The sequence below is a fragment of the Stegodyphus dumicola genome, chromosome 3 (genome assembly GCF_044657685.1).
Source record: "Stegodyphus dumicola isolate Sdum_Otavi_A_Nest chromosome 3, ASM4465768v1".
Lineage (NCBI taxonomy): Eukaryota > Metazoa > Arthropoda > Arachnida > Araneae > Eresidae > Stegodyphus > Stegodyphus dumicola.
This window is the reverse complement of record NC_140770.1, coordinates 107152070-107172365: the sequence shown is the minus strand read 5'-3', so window position 1 is coordinate 107172365 and position 20296 is coordinate 107152070. Positions and strand designations below refer to the sequence as shown.

Here is a 20296-nt window from a genome sequence, read left to right as displayed (position 1 = left end):
GTTAATCCCACTTCTGAAATGTTAGCAATTAATTACTTCCTTTATTCAGAAACGTTTCCGTCAAACATTAATTGTTAGATACTTGCTTTATTCAGAAACATTAGCTTCAAACATTGCAGTTCAAAACATTACCATTCTAAAAAAACTGTTGTTGTCAATCGGGAAAATACATTTTAAATAAAATTAACGCATTGCGTTTACACAAACATGATCATTTTACACAATTATTGGTGATTTAATGGAGAGAGACCAATTCCCCTAAAAAAATCAGCCTTTTTTTCTTTTCAACAGATTGTGCTGGAGTCCACTGGAGTCTGGTTCCTGTCTTAGTTTTGGAGATAAATTCTAATTCTAGCCGGAGCCCTAAATAAGAAGAAGGTTCCGGCACTTCTTTTAAGTAACTGAACAACAATTTCAATAGAAATTTGATCTCGAAAATTTTATTTTTAGTAATAAAATTATATTAAAAATCGCTTATTAAAGTTTGTCTCTTTGCATTTTATTTAATTTTACTCATTTAATTATTTTAATCTTTAATTATTCAACTGTTTTAATATATAATAAATTAATTATGAATTAAATAATTATCAATTTATTAATAATTAACAAATATTAATTATTAATATCAATTAAGTAATTATTAATTAACTTGATACTCATTAACCATTTCCATTCAAACCATAACCAATCCATTCATTCAAATCATAATTTTAAAAGTATTAATGATTTTAATAGTCATTTTATTTATTTACTCTTGTTCCTCTTTTGTGGCAGTCTTCTATAGGGCTCCAGCACTTCTATTTTTAGAAATTAAGCTCTGCTTTTCAACAATAATTAATATTTTAAAATTGATATTCTGATTCTAATTCAGAATTTTTATGTTTAATTCAAACAGATTTTATTAATAAATAATAATAATGAATAAACAATTTTTACACTCTATACAATAACTACAGTAATTTTAGTTATTTATTCTGGCATTTCTTTCTTGACTTGTTTCTAACAAAATGAGCCTTTTCCAAATTTGTAAGTCTATTTGGCAGCTCTTGAGTAGTGAAGATATCTTTTATTCCTTTTTCAAAGCAGAAAATTAGACAGAAATCAATTAATTCCTTTTGTTTGGTCAGTTTAAAAACACATTTTACCAGAAGACTTTTCCACACAATAGCTTTCAGATCAACCACACTACACTTTTTTTCATGCCTTCCAAAAATAGCATCCAACATGTTTCCACCTATGCGCTCTCTCTTTTCCCCTCCATTCTAAATCCATGTTCGAATTTCATTCTGAGATGAAAATAGTAATGGACATATTGTCCAAATTTCACAGATAGGTAATTAAATTAACACGTCAGTTAATTAAATTCATTTCTGCCCTTTAATGTATATTAAGTAAATTTTCTATATTTCTCAATGTTTTATTTTAGTCTTATGAGAACATATTTTTCTAAATTAGTAGTTCTTCACAGTTTATTTTAATAAATTTTGCATTTTAATGTGATGAAAGGTGAAAGTGTCGGGGAACACTTTTCAAGTAAGAAAATAAAACTCATTCCTATAATAATTCTATATTTCGATTAGAAGATTGCATTCCAAGGAAGACAGAACAGCCAATTTCTTACTGCTTCTTAATTAGTAATTTGGATAATTACTAAACAGCTATTTTAATCTTGAATCTTACTTAAGAAAAAGATAAAACATTGTTGCAGCTATTAATTGTTAATTGATTGGAAATTAGGTTGTTCCCCTTGATTGTCAAGTAATTTCCAATCAATGGCGATAATTACTTAGTTTGTTGGTTGCACTTTTGCCTTTAATTATTCCATTTTTAATAGTTCAATTTTAAATATGCTTATGTGTAAATTCATTTCAATAAAATTCTAACTACTTTATTTTCAAAGGAGATAATACATTCAATAATCTACTGGAAAATAAATTATTATTTTATTAGTCTGCAGCTTTAGCTAAAGTATTAGGCTATTTGTTACTAATAATTACTTTACACATATAATTGTATACATATATAATGCATTATCTAATTTATCAACATTAGTCCAATTGGTTTTGAACTGATATTTTAATCTTAAAACGTACAAAAAACAATTATAAATCTAGAAGAAAAATGAATAACACACACATTTGATTATTCATTTTATGTATTACATATGTTAATGATAATGTAGTAAACTCCCAATAAAGCATCGCAAATTAGACAAATTTTATTTAAAAAAAGTTTATTGCAAAATGATATAAAAATTATTATCACAAACCATCAGAATCTACAGGAAATACAAAAAGAAGAAAAAGCATGAGATAACATCAAGATATTTCATATGTTAACCTTTTAACTGTCAAGTTATTTTGATGATTTGGGTGCATAAATTGTAAATTTTTTTTAATTTCAAAAATAAAAGTTTGCCTTGCAATAAAAAAAAAAAAAAAAAAAAAGCTGTGCACTTTGAACTTTAACCTCTATCCTTTGAAACCTTCAATAAAGTCCTGCCACATGTTGAATTGAAGCCGAAATAAACTTCTCACGATATACGAGGGCCATCCAGGAAGTAGATTACGTTTCCGTCTGTGTCCGCTAGGGGCGGGGCTAGCGCGGCCATCTTGGGGTCAGAGCGTTGCGCAGCTCAGTCTGCATCTAGCCGTGCTAGTGAGAGGTTCGTGCTGTGCTCCATTCAGATACTGTGACGGTTTGAAATGTCTGCGTTAATTGAAAATCCCGCGAGCTGCGCTCAGTAATAAGGTTTCTGACTGCAAAAAACTGTAAACCGATAGAAATCTATCGGCAGCTTCGTGAAGTGTATGGGGACAACATTATCACTGAAGGTGGAGTGCATCAGTGGGTCATAAGATTTCAAAATGGCCGAACCAATGTTCACGACGAAGATCGAAGTGGGAGACCCAGCATAGTGACCGCCGAACTTCTCGAAAAAGTCGATGCTAAAGTCCGTGAAAATCGAAATTTCACAATAACGGAACTTTCTTTGAGTTTTCCACAAATTTCGCGAAGTTTGTTGCACGAAATCATCAGCGAAAAGCTTGGTTACCACAAGTTTTGTGCAAGATGGATTCCAAAAATCTTGACAGAGGACCACAAAAATCAGCGAATGGCTGCAGCGTTGAACTTTTTGGACGCTTACCATAAGGGTGGTGACTCTTTACTCGATCGCATCGTTACTGGTGACGAAACATGGGTGAAACATGTGAACTGTGAAACGAAATTGCAATCAATGCAGTGGGGGCACACAAGTTCTCCCCAAAAACCCAAGAAATGCATGCAAACAATGTCGGCAAGAAAGATGATGGCGACTGTTTTTTGGGACAGAAAAGGTGTAATTTTGGTGGACTTCCTGGAAAGAGGCACTACAATAAACTCTCAAAGGTATTGCCAAACTCTCCAAAAACTCAGAAGAGCAATTCAAAACAAGCGCAGAGGAATGTTGAGCTCTAAGATCTTGTTGATTCACGACAACGCCCGGCCCCACACGGCAAATGTCACTCGTAAAGTTCTTGAATCTTTTAAGTGGGAGTTGTTTCCTCATCCGCCGTACAGTCCCGACCTGGCACCGAGCGACTTCCACCTATTCCCAGCAATGAAGAAGTGGCTGGCTATGCAGCGTTTTGATGATGACGCACAGCTGCAAGAAGAGGTAACGAAGTGGTTGAAGGCGCAGGCGGCCGAATTTTTCGACGAAGGAATTTCCAAGCTCGTACATCGCTACGATAAATGCCTTAATTTGTATGGTGACTATGTAGAAAAGTAGTATTTGAGTGTGGCTTTCATCTGTATATAATAAAATTTGTTTCCTATACTTTATTTTTTTATTCCAAAACGTAATCTACTTTCTGGATAGCCCTCGTATATTCGGGTATAACAATATGATTCACTCAAAAAAAATTAGCCCGAGTAATGGTCGGGCTTTACATTTTGGAATACCAGTGCTACGCCCGAGGTTATTTCGGGCATGACAGTTAAAAGGTTAATACCCTATCACTGCTGTTATTTTGTACATTTTTTTATCCATTTTGTACTTTCAGCAGAAAACTCCACAGTGATGTCACAGTACTTTTTCATTTTTTTTCATTTTTTTTTTCATTTTTTTTTTTTTTTTCAAGTAGTATTTCAAAAAGAACTACAAATCTTCCCAGACAATGGATCATGGCTCTTGAGAAGCATGAGCACTACATGGAAGAACAGTAATAAAAATCTGCTTGAAATAAAATAACCCTGAGAGGAAAAAAATTACGCATTATTTTTAAATGACCTTCGTATTTGTCTATTATGCTGACCCAATGACCATTAGCCGCTCCAAAAATAAAATGGAAATCAGAATAATTCACAGAAACAGAAATGTTTACCAATTTTGTCACATGGGTATTTATTTGTTACTGTGATGTAGTATTTTATTTGTTACTGAGATGACAGCATAAGAGCACAATAATGGGCTATCTGAAATCAATTAAATTATTACACATAGTGTAATGTAAAAAATTAAATTACTAAGATTAAATAAAAAAAAAAAAGCATGTTGTCGCATGATATCTGCTTTAAAATGCAATTCTAGTTCGAAATAAAAGTGCTTGTTGAAAGCAAAAGGGGCCAAAGAGACAGAAAGCAAGTTGCATTTAAGAGGCAGTTAATGGGTCAGACAGCCACAACTTGGGCATGCCTGTGTTATAAGATATTTGCTCCTATGCTTATTCCTTCCTGTTTATAAATGCTCAAAATCCATCTCACCCTATTCATAAAAGCTGTTCTAGCTATCAGGACTGCTAATTTTATAACCCAACAAATGTAAAAGCGCTCAATACATCAACACAGTTTATCCAGTACTTGAAATCATAAAATTGAAAGTATCAAAAACATCCACAAAGATGTTATATGGCATAAACTAATATTTTTATGCTATGAAAATATGTTATAATTGCTCTATAGCAGGGGTTCTTAACCCCATGCCCATGAAGCTATTTTTGTGCGCCCACAATTGTCTGCTATATACTATATTAGTATCAAACGTGGCCAACCCGCGGCCGAAAATCCCATTAAATGCGATTATTTTGAATTTTTTGTTACCTTTTTAATGTAGGGTACTGTTTATGATGCTTATGATTGAAATAAAATAAAGAAATATTAAGAATCGTTATCCTTTTTTTTAACTGCTCCTGCCAGTATTTCCTGTTTGTCAGATGTGCCCAGACGGGTAATAAGGTTAAGAACCCCTGCTTTATAGTGTAATATCATTCATGGCAATATATTTATATATGTATACGATTTCAGATATTAAAAAACAAATACATTAAAATGCAATATGATGGCCTGTGGCAATATGATAACTCAAAATAAATAAATAAAAAATACTCACAGCCATGATTTTTTCATTATATCCCTTAGAACGCCCAAGTTTGCTACAAAAAGAAAGTACATATGATTGCTCTTACAATGATAAATTCAGAAGTTTAATAAAAAAAACAAAAGAGTTTATTCTCAAGGCATCTTTGTTTTAAATAAAAATAATTTTAAAAAATCTAACAGGCATATTTTCTTTTCACAAAAACTGGGGAACATAAAAGTTTTATATACATATATGTAAAAAAAATATTTCCTGAAATTACATATATTTTACAAGAAATAAATAACAAGAAAAAAATTAGAATGAAATAGCTTCCTTAACAAATGTACTTTTACATAAAATATTTAATGTGACCATAACATTTTATATTTATTCCTTGTGTAACCACGAACAGCACAAATGTCCCCTCTAACTGTGTGAAAAAACTACAATATCATGGATGCTGTAGAAGAAAACAAACTTTCAAAGGATATTCTAAAGAAAAGTTTAGCCACTTTAATGGAAATTACAGATCAGTTTATACAAAATTATTTAAATTTTAATAAAAGTTTTAAGGCAAAACAAAGCATCATTGAGCAAATAGAACTACCAGCTCAGTGACACAGGAAAAGGCAAATGATAACGCTGTATGACTTCATTAAAAAAAAAAGTCAAATGATGAAGAACTTTCTTCATCACAAACATAACTCCTAAATCAACTTTTTATCTTCAAGAACATTTTATGAACGAAAATCAATACTAGCAATAAAAAGTCTATAATTAATTTAGTAAAAGACTATGCAATAACAAAAGTTTCAAAATAAAACAAACAAAAAAATTCTAATTCTCTTTTCTGTTTCACTTATCACCTAATTTAGGAGCTAAGATGACCTTCTTAATGCTGTTTCATTTAACACTGGAACCTATTGGAATGTATCCCCACTTGTTAGACAGGGTCTTCCTGTGTACAAAAAATTAAAAAGACAAACTAAAAAAACTACAACAGGAGGAGATAAACATGATTAATTGATTTAATCTTCTCACAGATGGATTATCTGTAAAAGTTCCACTTCAATCTAAGTGTAATTAGACATGTAAATCAGGATTATTTTATTATTCTTATTTACAATTTTAACAATACACATGTCATTTAATCTCCAAAGCAGAATTCATGTTAGAAATTATCAAACAGATTTTAATCACTGAAATATATATTAATTACAAAACATATACATAATTTAATTATGTCATTACAAAGAAACAAACCTTTAAAGAAACAGCTTTGATTTTATAACTAAACATTTAAAAAAATCAGGATTTTAAATAAATGGTTTAAATTTTAAAATTATTTTGTTAGACATATTTTCTAATCACAATCGTAAAAGACGTTTTTAACAGCAAGCTGCTTAAAGCTACTTTAATAATATGTGATAAAAGACTCAGAAAGAAAATTGGGTTTCTTTTTGATTACCCACACCTTCTCTGAAAAGTCCAGAAAAAGTGTTCATAAGGAAGAGCACTAATGTTCCCAAAATTATTATATGGTAACCCCATTGTTGCCAAAAGGTATTTATGTAGCAACACAAGGATGACTGTAGCACTGTCTGTTTTGGCTGATGTGCAGTGAATTCAAGTTGTACACTGCACACAAAAAAAGTGGGAGACAGTTCTATATCTCCCGTTCGAGTGGGTCGATTGACGAAACTCAACTCACGTTTCTCTCGTCTCGAAAGCACAACTTAGGATACGTATTATATTTATATACAGCATTGTTCTAATGCATGTATTTTGACACAAAAATCGAACCTTTTTCTAAAATGACATGCCAGCTTTTTTCCATATTTCGATTCTACGACTCAAATTATAACAAACTGCCAAGTTCAGTAAAAATCACATTAGTACTTTTTTAAAACATTAGCTCTCAAATTTTTAGCTCCTCAATGTTAATTGAATAAACTTTTGCCTCATCTTAAATCAGATGTATTTCTAAGCATACCTAAGAAAAAATTATAATTTTTTATTAAAAATTTCTGAAGATACACTTGAATTTACCTTTTGATGCATTTTGAAATTTAGCATATTTATTATAAGCGATAATAACGAAAATATGGTTTACATACTTTGCTAAAATTATTTGAAAGTATGAACGATGAATTTTTTCCTGCTCATGGACAACGAAGAAAAAGGAAAGGAAAATACATTGCTATAAATTAAGAAGTTCGACACATAAATTATTCCTGGCGCAAACTGAAAAAAATCTCAGCAAGATAAATTTTTTAATTTCTCTGTAAATTTCACATGAAAAATTACAAAATTTAATATCTACGCATAATTTGAATTGTAGAATCGAAATATGGAAAAAAATTGGTATGTTATTTCAGAAAAAGTCCGATTTTGTGTCAAAATACCTATGTTAGAACAAAGCTACATAAAAATCTAATACAGTCAAAAGTCGTTAATCCGGACTCGTCGGGACTTTGGCGATTCCGGATTATAGATCATCAGTTTAAATCTGGTAAAATGGCATGCAGAAATTATAAAATTAAAAATATGAAACCGTAATTTATGAAATAAAGAACAATTATGATCTAAAGGGTATCAAAATTTAAAAAAAAAAAAAGCTTAATATTTATTTGTTTACTTTATTAAACATTTCTTTCAATAAAAGTTGTTTAAGTTGCTTCATTTTTTATGTGCTAATACATTCTCTTTAATTCTATAAACAGACATAATTTTCTGTTCAGTTACAAAGTTCCGCTGTTCAAGTCTCGTTTATTGCTGTGCCGAGAATACTGACTAACTTGTCAATCGAAATTTTTTCGTTTTCACTAACCTCTCTGTCACATTCTTCATGCCGTTATCCATTATTTGCAGCATCCATTCGGCACTCGAACAAGAGGGAGACCTAAACTTAGGTGGCTCGACTGTTTGGAAACAGACTTAAGAATTTTAAAAATAACCAACTGGATGTCCATGGCCAGAAGAGCTTGGAATTCAATTCTGAGGAAGGCAAGGGTCCATCCTGAGCTGTCTGGCCATTGAAGAAGAAGAATGACACTGGTCAGATTCCATTGTAGGAAATATTAACCCTGAGCCTGTCGAGTAATTTTCTGCGAATCCCTTTAAAACTGTCGCTAGTTTTGGACCGAACTTCCCGTAAAATGTCGCGAAAATAACCCTAAACCTCTGAAAATTGTCAAGCAGTTCTTTTGTTATTTCCCATCCCTCCCAGAATTTTAGATCAATTGTTCCGCCTAAAAGAGATTGATTGCACTGTAAACATTAGTAGATGCGAACTGTCAAGAACTTTGCGAATGAATAGCTTCTCTCTGACGGACCCTGGGAGTGCTCTAGAGTAATTGTCCACCAAATATTCATCAACATTTCATGAGTAAACGGTATCAGAACTAAAAGGATATTCTTTCATACAAACATCTCATTTTCGAATAAATTGCTTTTAAAATTTGCCTGTTTTCATTTTTCATTTTTATGCATTTTATAACCAAGTTACCCAGATTTCGAAGTCACTGATTTCATTGCAGATCGATTAAATTGCATTATAATTTATTAATAAAATCTGTATTAACTGGTACATGTTTCATTTCTTCTGTGATACTGTTACAACATTTAAATAGCATTATTTATTAGTTCTCTTGAATGTTACATTATTTTCCGATTTTTTTAGCATAAATTAAAAATCTTTAAAACATTAATCTTTTTCTATATTTTTTATTTGCATGCAAATAATAATTATCTTTTAACAGTTCTATAATTCCTTATAGATATATTACTTTTTATATTTTTAAGATGTTTAGCATAATATTCGAATAATTATTATAAAAAAAATGGTGTTTTATGATTTCTGCAAGTTTAATCAAAGGAATATGATGTGACTTTTAAAACTGCTTTTTAAAGAAACTGATAGTGAAAAATAAGCTTTATTTCAAACTTTAGGCTTCTCTTATGCTCAAATTCGAATCTTTTTCCGAAGGAATGGTGTTTTCTGGAAAATTATTTTTAATTTGTTTGTTTATAGTTGAAAAATTTATAGAAAAGAATTTTTAAACAAATTTAAATATTCACTAACTTTGTGACTAAATGTCTAAAATTCAGTGTAAAGGAAAGCATTTTTAAAATTATACGTGGATTGCTGATTTGAAAGAGGATAGGTATTAAATATGACTTATTTAACGAAAACAAATATTTGGATTATTTCAGGACAGTTGTTTGAATCTCAATGCAAACTATATCAGCTCCAAAATAATACACTCTTCTTTTTAAGGATTGCATTTTTAATGGTATTCTTGCAGAACTTAGAAATTCATGCAGCTTAGAAATTTATTATTAATTGACGGAGTATATAAATTCTTACTTTTCTGCTACTGAAACACTAAACTTGATGTGAAATAGGATTAAAACATTACTTTTATAACAAGTATTTTCTCACTCCTTTCTTTAGGCCTTCGTGGTGTAATAGTTAGCACACTGGGCGTGTATTCGAGAGGTCCAGGTTCGAGTCCTGGCTAGGGCATTGCACATTTTTCATGTTTCTTATTTCAAAAATAACATAATGACTCTTCAGTGGCACTCGAACTAAAAAAGGTGATGCATGATGATTCTTCACCATCCTGATATGGCGATTGGGTACCCTAACCCCCAGGCGCTCTTTAAAAGGGAGAGTACATAAGGTATTTTTCCCCTCCTTTCTTTATACCTTCGTGCTGTAATGGTTCGCACACTTGGCGCGTATTTGAGAGGCCCAGGTTCAAGTCCTGGCTAGGGCATTGCACATTTTTCATGTTTCTTACTTCTAAAATAACCGAATGACTCTACAAACTGAAAGCTGCAAAGGAATTATGTAACATAATTAATATCGCTATGCAATGTTTTATTACACTTTATCTAAGTTATTATGCATGAACTAAACAATGTTGTTGTTTATTAACTCACATAAGTAATATAATCGTTCAGTATGGTATTTTTGTATAGAAAAGTAAAGTATTATTGTAAAGAAAGTGTATTGTCGAATGTTTTGTAATAAATAAAGATTGCATTTAATAATTATGATAATGTGTTTAATAAAGGATATGAGTAATTAAATATATATTATGGGATTCATTATCAGGGAGATATTTTTTTCTAGTGATAATTTTCCGAGTATTCATTTTTTGCAACATTAAGCTCCAAATAAATGTCTTGTTTGAATATAGCATTAAGTATTTACACCAAACTCCTAACCAAAGAAAATGCCATACAAGGAAGGATCATTAACTTTTATTTAGAACAAATATTTTTATTATTTTAATGCTGTTAATAATTAATATATAAAAAATAAATTAAGTTTACTATAGTGGATTGAATAAGTCTGCTGAACGTTGGAAGTTTGTGACGAGTTTGGGTCCTGGCAACCAAACTGGTTAACTGCTTGAGTCTTTATGATTTTTCTCATACGTAACCTGAATTTAAATCATTTTTATTTAGTTCAATTTCTATTCTTCCTTTCATGACTGAAGCGCGGAAATATCAATTTTTTTTCTATTTTTCTATTGCAATTTATATTTCTGTTTTTCAGTACTTTTTCATTGCGAATTGAAACAGTAAAACCTTTAAAATCTTTCTTATTCTCCATTTATGTATTAGCAACAATTATTTTTACAATTATTTTTAAAAATACCTCTACAGTTTTCTTATTTTAATAAATATTATTACAAAATGCATAGCCTATGATTTGATGAATAATTACTTTATTAGTTACACTAAATTTTATCAACTTAATTTGATGTGAGATTTAAAGAAGTTAAATTTAAACAATATTCAGAATTATAAATTAAGGAGATTAAAGTATTTTCATGTATTTTTTGTACTGACAATTACGTCTTCTTTCAAAAAGAGGACTTTCTGTAGGAAAAAAGAACAAATTAACCTTACATACGGGAAAAACAAACACGCTGGCATGCCATTCGCCTGGGTTTCAACCGAAAGTAAATCGAACTACCAGTATTCAACAATTCAACAGTCTTTAACTTCTTGTCTACTGATGAGGCTTCGATCATGAGAAAAGTGCAATATTTTTTAACATCCTCACAAAATCTCAAACAGTGAGCGTAGAGGGATTTTGACTCTCTTGCTTTCATGTTTCATTTGAAAAGTAAAAGCTGCAGCACTAGATGCTAGCAGACTAATACGAGTTTTATGTGAAAATCACTTAGTATGTAAATTGATTTTAAGCTTCAGAATAATAAGTACACTTGCAAAAACATTCATTGCATTATCGTATTTTCATAAGAGATAATTTTATCACGTTTCTTATAGTAATATTGTATTTTATTATTCTTGGGGAAAATGCCAAAAGAAATACATTGTTGTTTATGTTTTTTTTAAAGCTTTGAGAGAAATTATATAATTTCAAGTCATATTTGAAACGAAAGTTATTTATGCATTAACAAGGCTTGTTGACTTGAATAATAATGTTACCTCTACACTTAATAATTTGTGTTATAAAAGATGCATTGAATGTGTATTATTTTTAAGAGATATTGAGAATTAATAGAATAAACCATGAAGTGATATACGAGTATAATTTCATTAACTGGATTTTCGAATATAAATTTAAGCTATACTTTTAATGAAGAAAATCGTGGGCATATATACAAAACCTTACTTACACTGATTAATTTTCTCCACACATCATACAGAATCGTACTTCCAATTCGAAAACATTTTGAAATATATCGTATAAATACTATTTATTCTCTAAGGAGCTGTATACGCAATCGAATAGAAAACAGACTCTTTTTGTACATTTTTTAGTAGATTTATATATAGCTAATAGCCAACGTACCAGTAAATATTAGAGTATATTTTGCCATGAATAAAAAAGTATTAAACAGTTCTCATAATCCAAAGTATTTCAGTATAAGGTGTAAATATTCCCCTTATACTGAAATACTGTTATACTAGAACTGGTACAGTTTTTCCAGAGATACTTCTTCTACGTGTATTTTTTACAAAACTACCTTCTTCTAGGAATATTTTTTCCGGTTTTTTATTTTGTTTTGTATGAAGAAGTAGCAGTGGTGAATTCTAAATAAATACCATGATCTAATGTAACATTCTGCTATTCAACTAAACTGCCAAAATTTGTAGTAAAAAGCTCATTAAACAAAAAATTTACCGAGCTAATTTTTATTGTTCACTATTTTAATCCTTATTTATGATATACAAACAGTAATTTAAGAAACCATGATTGAGTGAATGTGACCACTGAACACTGGTAGTTTGTCAAGATTTAATTCCTGGTATTAGGAGCGTAAAAAATATTTATTTGGGACTTTCATGAGTAACATGCTATGAAATCGCTTTCCTCGTCAGAGGGTGAGATTCAATAATCTCGAATGCTGTCTTTTTCAATACGCCCTGTGAGTAAGACTAATCCAAAAAATTTCTGAAGCTTATCTGATGTAACTAGCGTTCAGTCGCTTTCATGCTTCCTTTTTCCGCTTATATTTGGTGGCAACTCTAAGATTTGAGAAGCATATCGATTTGTTTCTCTGGTTAAAATTTTAAGCAATTCATCTGAAAAGTATAATTTAAAAAATCAGTAGCAAGATGAGTTTCTGAAAATTCAGTCTTTATACCAGGATTACCACTAAATGTCAATATGTTAGCTTTGTCATGCTCATTTCGCTGTCTCCATTCAAATAAATTATTAGCCTTGCTTTTGAAGTCATCGGTAACTTTATTAAAAGCTTGATTAAAATATATTTCTTCTGTATCTGAAAAGTCCGAATCTGTATCAGCAAAAGTTTCCTCTTCTAAATCTCTTTAGAAACTTATTAATTTCGTCCTGACTGGGACCTTTGACACGAGGTGCCATTATAAGAACTGAATAAGACAGCGAGAAAAAAAGTTACACTGAAATCACGAGAAAAAGCTCTAATGTTTGAAAGAGAGATAGCATCTGTTTTATTTTCAAGTACACTGGCATGAGACGAAACCTACGGTCTTCGCCAAAACGTAGCTAACCAACTAAGAAACGGGAAACAATGCATAGCCAAGGGCTGCTCCGAACAGGAATTTGGACCACCTGGAGAATCTAAAGAAAACGATTACTCGAAAAGGGGGAGACAGAAAGGCTGGTTGGACAGTAGTACCATAGACGGCTTGAAAGCAAATAATTTTCGCTGTACAATAGTTGTACCAAGAATCTACAGGCGAATAGATACTTTGATTGTACCGCCTGCTTTAGAAAGTTAACGTTACCGTCATATCTCTGGCCAGGGCTGAGTTCATTTATGAGATTAAAATATCATTATTAAATAGTTCAGATATCAAATTGCGAAAACATTCACTTGCTACCGATTTCAGGACAATGGCAAGTTTATAACAATTTCAGCAAACGCGATGAAGAAAAGAAATTAACATTTTTGTTTAAATATAAAATATGTGAGATAATAATTATCTATTTTGATATTAACAAAAGAATTTAGTTTCTTCTATTGTCTTCTGATTTTTAAGAAAGTAATCACAAAAGTTAAGATAATCCCTACATGTTAACAAACAATTTTTTCCTTAAAGTGTCTCTTATATTGCATTTTCTTTTACTGTGGCAAAGCAAACTAAAGAGGTATGCTTTCGTGAAGAACTAAGGGAAACTAGGTTATATCCTAGTTAAACATGGGAAAACTTCCAAAACACCCTTGCATCCAGCCTGATTGCCGGCATTCGAAGCCGGATCGAACTACCAGGATTCAATGAACTTACCGCTCTGCCACTAGTTCGCCTTTTTACTCAAAGGACTAGATTTCTTTTGGAAAGTAACACATCTACAATTCTGCTGTTTCAAATGTAAACAAATATGTCCGCCATGTTATTTAAAACTTAAACCGCACTTAAACAGCTTTTAAATTGTTGATAATTCTACAAATATTGCTTCCAGAATTATGAAAGGCATAAAAACCTTAACCAGAAGATAAAAACAACATAATTCAATCATTTTTAAAGCAAAAAATGTACAATTTACAATCATATAAGAGTAAAGAACCTCAGATCACTGAACCGGGTAACAAAGTGGATATATATATAAATATATTATATACGTTTGGTGCGGCCGATTGCAACCAAAATACGCGGTTCACATCTACATGTCCTATATACTAGTTTCGATGGTTTTACCGAACCATCATCCTCAGCTGCAAAAGCGCAAATGAACGAGATAAGATATAATGAAAATTAGATTGTGATTTGAAAATATAACGCTAATTTTAGTTGTTTGACTTTCAATTTAATGTTTGTTCGGCTTGTTATTATATCTTAATTAAACAAAGCAATGTTGTTACTTATTAGCTTACAATATAATTTATTAAGTATGGTATTTTTGTAAAGAAAGAGTGTTGCTGTACATTTGGTAAAGTATAAATAAGCATTTCATTTAACCCTTTAACTGTCAAGTTATTTTGATGATTTGGGTACACAAATTGTCAAATTTTTCCCGAGATACAGTCGGGTTTGACAAAAAGATGAAGCCGAAATAAACGTCTCCCGATATATATTCAGGTATAACAATACGATGCACTCAAAAAGAAATTACCCCGAGTAATACTCGGGCGTGACATTTTCGAACACCAGTGCTGTACCCGAGATTATCTCGGGCATGACAGTTAAAAGGTTAATAATTATAAAAGTTATTAATTATTTAATAATTAATCATAAGAATATGAATAATTAAATATTTTTTCGGAGATATATTTTCCGGCGATATTTTTTTTCTAGGGATCCCAGCATACATTTTTGAAGCATTATGCTCTAAATAAATGTCTTGTTTGAACATAGCATTTATTGTTGACAAATCTCCAACCAAAGGAAATACCTTACTAGGGAGGATATTCAAACAAAAATTTTTATTAGAATAAATATTTTCGTTATTTTAATACTACTAATAATATACAAACATTAGTTTAAGTTCACTATAGTTGAGTGAATAAGATTGCTAGATGTTGGTAGTATGTTGTTGGCAACCGAACAGTTTAGCTACTTGCGGTCTTTATGATTTTCCCGATGCGTAACGTGAATTCAAGCCAATTTTATTTAGAAAATTGCCCACAAAGGTGTTCTCTTAAAGCAGATAACCCATGACTTCTTAAAAACTGTAAAATATAATCTGTGGATATTTTCCGTTATACGATAACACGAAGAAAATGATTTCCTATACGAAACATATGATCAGCGCTGTTATTGCCCGCCGTTTAATTAAATGCATCCATCTTATTCCTTACAATTAATTTTCCTTTTTCAAAGAAAGTTTGATTTCAGTAAAATGTACTATTTACAATGTGTCATTTTATTTTGCTCGTTTTTTATGCAAATATTCAAATTCAGATAGATATTGCGTAAGTTCAGAAAGCCAACTAGTCTCCAAGTGGTAAGATAGCTGAGCACCAGTAAATTCTAGCGGCTGCATGGGAGGTTTAGGGGTTTTTCATAAGTACAACTGATTGTGAATTAACAGTTTGTTTCCCACAAAAAAAAATCTACCCTGAAGACTTCCTTTCCCTTAGACAAATAGGTCCTGTGTGCTTTATCATAATCCAAAATCTTAAGCGTAAAAATCTTTTATCATAGCCGATGATGACGATAAAATATTTTCTATCTGATGTGTCAAGTTAGCATAATTGTATATTTCTAATGAAAATTGTTTGGCTCATGTTACCCTATAATGAAAAAAAGATTCAAATCGGTTTTTAGCTTAAACAGTATTTTCATTATTAATTATATCACGAATTTTATCAATAGTATTCTTAGTATTAATTGCAGGCATGTATCCAAGAATATAATATACACAAAGCTGTGTCTAATGATTACGGCTAATTTTTATATAAAATTTTATAGTATAAAAATTTAGGTTCATAGGTCAGCCATATTTGAAAGAGTACTTGTGTATTATAAGAAATGAGAGAGAGAAATTTAAGAATCAAAAAATTTACCACAAAGTAATATAAAAATGCAATAGAATACAAAATACAAAAGAGTACAATACTATTTCATGTTTTGTGGATATACTTAAAGACAGAAACATGTTTCAGCTGCATTCGTTCATCGGAGAAAAACTTTTCATATGAAGCTATTTTTTTTTCAAATCTTTCACTATACAAGTAATACAAAAGCAGTATAGGAATTTCTTTTCTTAATACCCAACCGAAGAGCTGAGGTGACGTACAATGATTAACATACAATGGGTGCCTTGAATTATTTTGCTTTACATGCAGTTTCCTTATATATGTAAAACAAAATAAACTTTCACCCATTCCAAGATTTCAAGAACTCACAGAGAGAGAGAGAGAAATATCTATAACAAATTTTATTGCTGTCTGACTGGTTGCTTCGAGAACAATAAGTCTTCCAACTCAAGCTTTCAAGCTATTCAAATAAGAACGCTTCTCAGCAAAGCCATTTGGACCGCATCTGCTTTGTTAAAGAAAACCTTTTGGGGGTAAAATCATCCACTTCATTGGGTTTTTCAAACAAAGCAGTCAGTGGTCCTGTTACTACCTGCTGACCTAGAGAAATTTCTCAGAAACATTTGTTCGAAAAAAACGAGTTTTATATTTTTAAGAATTTCCATTCTAACAGCAAGATTCTGTTATTTTTCATATATAGATGAAAAGAAACTAATTTGTTTTTAATAAAGAAGAAAAGTATTAATAAGCTTATTTAAATTTTTTACACAGCACCGAGTAAGGAGACGAAATTTAATTTTCTTTATAAATATTTTTCTCAGACAATACTTTAGTCTTTTTCAAATTACGAGAATAGTGCGTTTTCTCATGGCATGCATTTTCAAATCAGATTCTCATGGCATGCATTTTCAAATCAAGGCATGCATTTTCAAATCAGATTTATTTAATTAATATATATGGATATGCCGAACAAGCACACTTTCGCACACATACACTGTATATTAGTACATACATAAAAATGAAATAAAATTTGAAAACAAGCAATTTAAAAACTACTGTATTGAAAAATTATTAAAAATTTGTTTTTACCTCATTTTTTTTCCCGTTATATACATTTACTTCAGTTTTTTTATATGTATTTACTTAATTTTATTTTCTTATATGCATTTACTTAATTTTATTTTGTTATATGCATCTGTTAGTCTTTTTGAAAAATTTTTAGATTTTTTGAGTATGGCAAAGGAAACGAGATCTATCAGCCGAAGGCAATGAATGTCTCCATGGACGACTTTCTAAGTAAAACGTACTCATGTTCATGTTACACATACGGGAAATCACAAAATTCAACCAGTTCGTTTGCTTGGGTTCGAATATAAGTTGAAATAGCGATAATCAGATAGATATCTTAGCCAGGAGGCCATTGATTGGGTTTGACAGATTTAGAAACCTAATAAATAGTATTTAATAAATATAATATTATTAAACGAATCTGATTTATATAAACCAAATAAAATTCTTATATCGAACATAACTAAAACTCGATATAACTTACACTGATAAACTGGTGTGTAATAACACTGATAAATTAAAATACTAAACGGAATATACATTAATTCTACATAGATAATTTTTTGTAATGTATTTCGCTGGGAATGTCTGGACGCAAAATCCTGGTTATATATACCCTTATTTTAAGGTTATCACATATCTGATGGTTTGACTTTTACCTCAAAACACAAGGAATCCACAAAATTCAGTAAAATTAATAACTTTATTTCCCTGTTGAAAATTCTCTTAATCTTTTCAAATATAAAAGTACACGCGCCAAGCAGTTTGTTTTAAATAAATATATACAGCAACGAGAAGATGCGCTTTTGACAGCAACTCGTTTCGAAAATTTTTCTAAATGTAAGAGATTTGTCGCTTAAATTAATTTTTCACTAAACAAAAAAAAAAAAAAAAAAAAAAAAAAAAAAGAATCGCATATTATTAACAGAATTTTATTGATAATTCAGATTCTGAAAACAAGAACATTGTTGTTATAAAAAAACAAAGAAAAAATAAGCAACATATTTCATTCAACGGGGGCCAACTTTGGCGCATGAACTTTTCAACATAAAAATATTTGAAGCATGTTATGGATAAATGTTTATTTGATTATGGCAAAGTACTCGATGGTTATTTGCCTAAGGTGAAGGACGCCTTCGTCGAGGACTGCCTAACGGAAATTGGCTTGCATACACGTTACACATATGGAAAACTAAGAATATCATCCTGGAAACCAGCCCGCTTGCCGGGATTCGAACCCCGGACAGAACCACCAGTTGTTCCGTTAGACTCCGCTCAGTCGCTGGCGGGCTGTCCGATAACGGAAACGTTCAAAATTTCATAATTAGAGGAAAAGTGCTAGCATAGTATAATTTGAAGTTATTGCCATTTCAGTAATGTGAAGAGATTTCAAGAATGTTTAATTATTTTATTTAGCTTATGACAAACTAAATAAAATAATTAAACATTCTTGAAATCACTTCTCTTAACATACTGGTAGTTTGACCTGCATTCAAACCCCCCGTGAACAAGCTGATTGCATGGGCGTTTTTATGGTTTTACCTTTTAATTTTGTAGTGCGAGATTGTTTCCCTTAGAAAATCTGTCACAAAAGCATACTTCCCCTTAGACAGATCGCCTTCACGTGCTTAATAATCTAACAAGCCAAACCAAACATAACCCGAGCGAGGACTCGTAGTCAAGGCCCGTCATCATGAAAAGCTAACTAAAATTGGCTCATATTCACATTAAACATGGGCAGCAAAAATTCGCTAAAACTGGTATGCAGGCAATCCATTCGTCAGGATTTGAACCCGCTTCAAACTATTAGTATTCAACGATTTTACCGCTACTTCGTTGGCAGCCTTTTGTAGTATCTATAAGAAAAGTAATCGCAAAGATCCAATCATTGCATACCTACGGATGAATTAAGTTCGGAATTTAAAGAATAACTTTCATTCGTGCTATTGCTGTTAGCACTGACATTTAGACAGATGTTAATTTATTTTAAATTCTTTTAATGTAATTAATTAATTTATATCTTTAAATAATTGATCTTCTGACTGTAATTTTTTGTGTGGAGTATAAATAACCCTTCCGTACACTAACTGTTTTAATTACGAGGGCCATCCAGGAAGTAGATTACGTTTCCGTCTGTGTCCGCTAGGGGCGGGGCTAGCGCGGCCATCTTGGGGTCAGAGCGTTGCGCAGCTCAGTCTGCATCTAGCCGTGCTAGTGAGAGGTTCGTGCTGTGCTCCGTTCAGATACTGTGACGGTTTGAAATGTCTGCGTTAATTGAAAATCCCGCGAGCTGCGCTCAGTAATAAGGTTTCTGACTGCAAAAAACTGTAAACCGATAGAAATCTATCGGCAGCTTCGTGAAGTGTATGGGGACAACATTATCACTGAAGGTGGAGTGCGTCAGTGGGTCATAAGATTTCAAAATGGCCGAACCAATGTTCACGACGAAGATCGAAGTGGGAGACCCAGCATAGTGACCGCCGAACTTCTCGAAAAAGTCGATGCTAAAGTCCGTGAAAATCGAAATTTCACAATAACGGAACTTTCTTTGAGTTTTCCACAAATTTCGCGAAGTTTGTTGCACGAAATCATCAGCGAAAAGCTTGGTTACCACAAGTTTTGTGCAAGATGGATTCCAAAAATCTTGACAGAGGACCACAAAAATCAGCGAATGGCTGCAGCGTTGAACTTTTTGGACGCTTACCATAAGGGTGGTGACTCTTTACTCGATCGCATCGTTACTGGTGACGAAACATGGGTGAAACATGTGAACTGTGAAACGAAATTGCAATCAATGCAGTGGGGGCACACAAGTTCTCCCCAAAAACCCAAGAAATGCATGCAAACAATGTCGGCAAGAAAGATGATGGCGACTGTTTTTTGGGACAGAAAAGGTGTAATTTTGGTGGACTTCCTGGAAAGAGGCACTACAATA

General features: G+C 31.5%; 1 protein-coding gene across 4 annotated transcripts in view; it reads right to left on the bottom strand.

The window, feature by feature from the left end:
- LOC118197347 (uncharacterized) overlaps window positions 1-20296 on the bottom strand; it is a 194964-nt gene that overhangs the window by 151087 nt on the left and 23581 nt on the right. For all 4 annotated transcript variants that reach the window (XM_085813143.1, XM_035368846.1, XM_035368847.1 and 1 more), the window contains one exon: window positions 5372-5414. In XM_085813143.1, the coding sequence (XP_085669269.1) occupies window positions 5372-5414 (43 nt within the window). The remainder of the gene's footprint in view (window positions 1-5371; window positions 5415-20296) is intronic.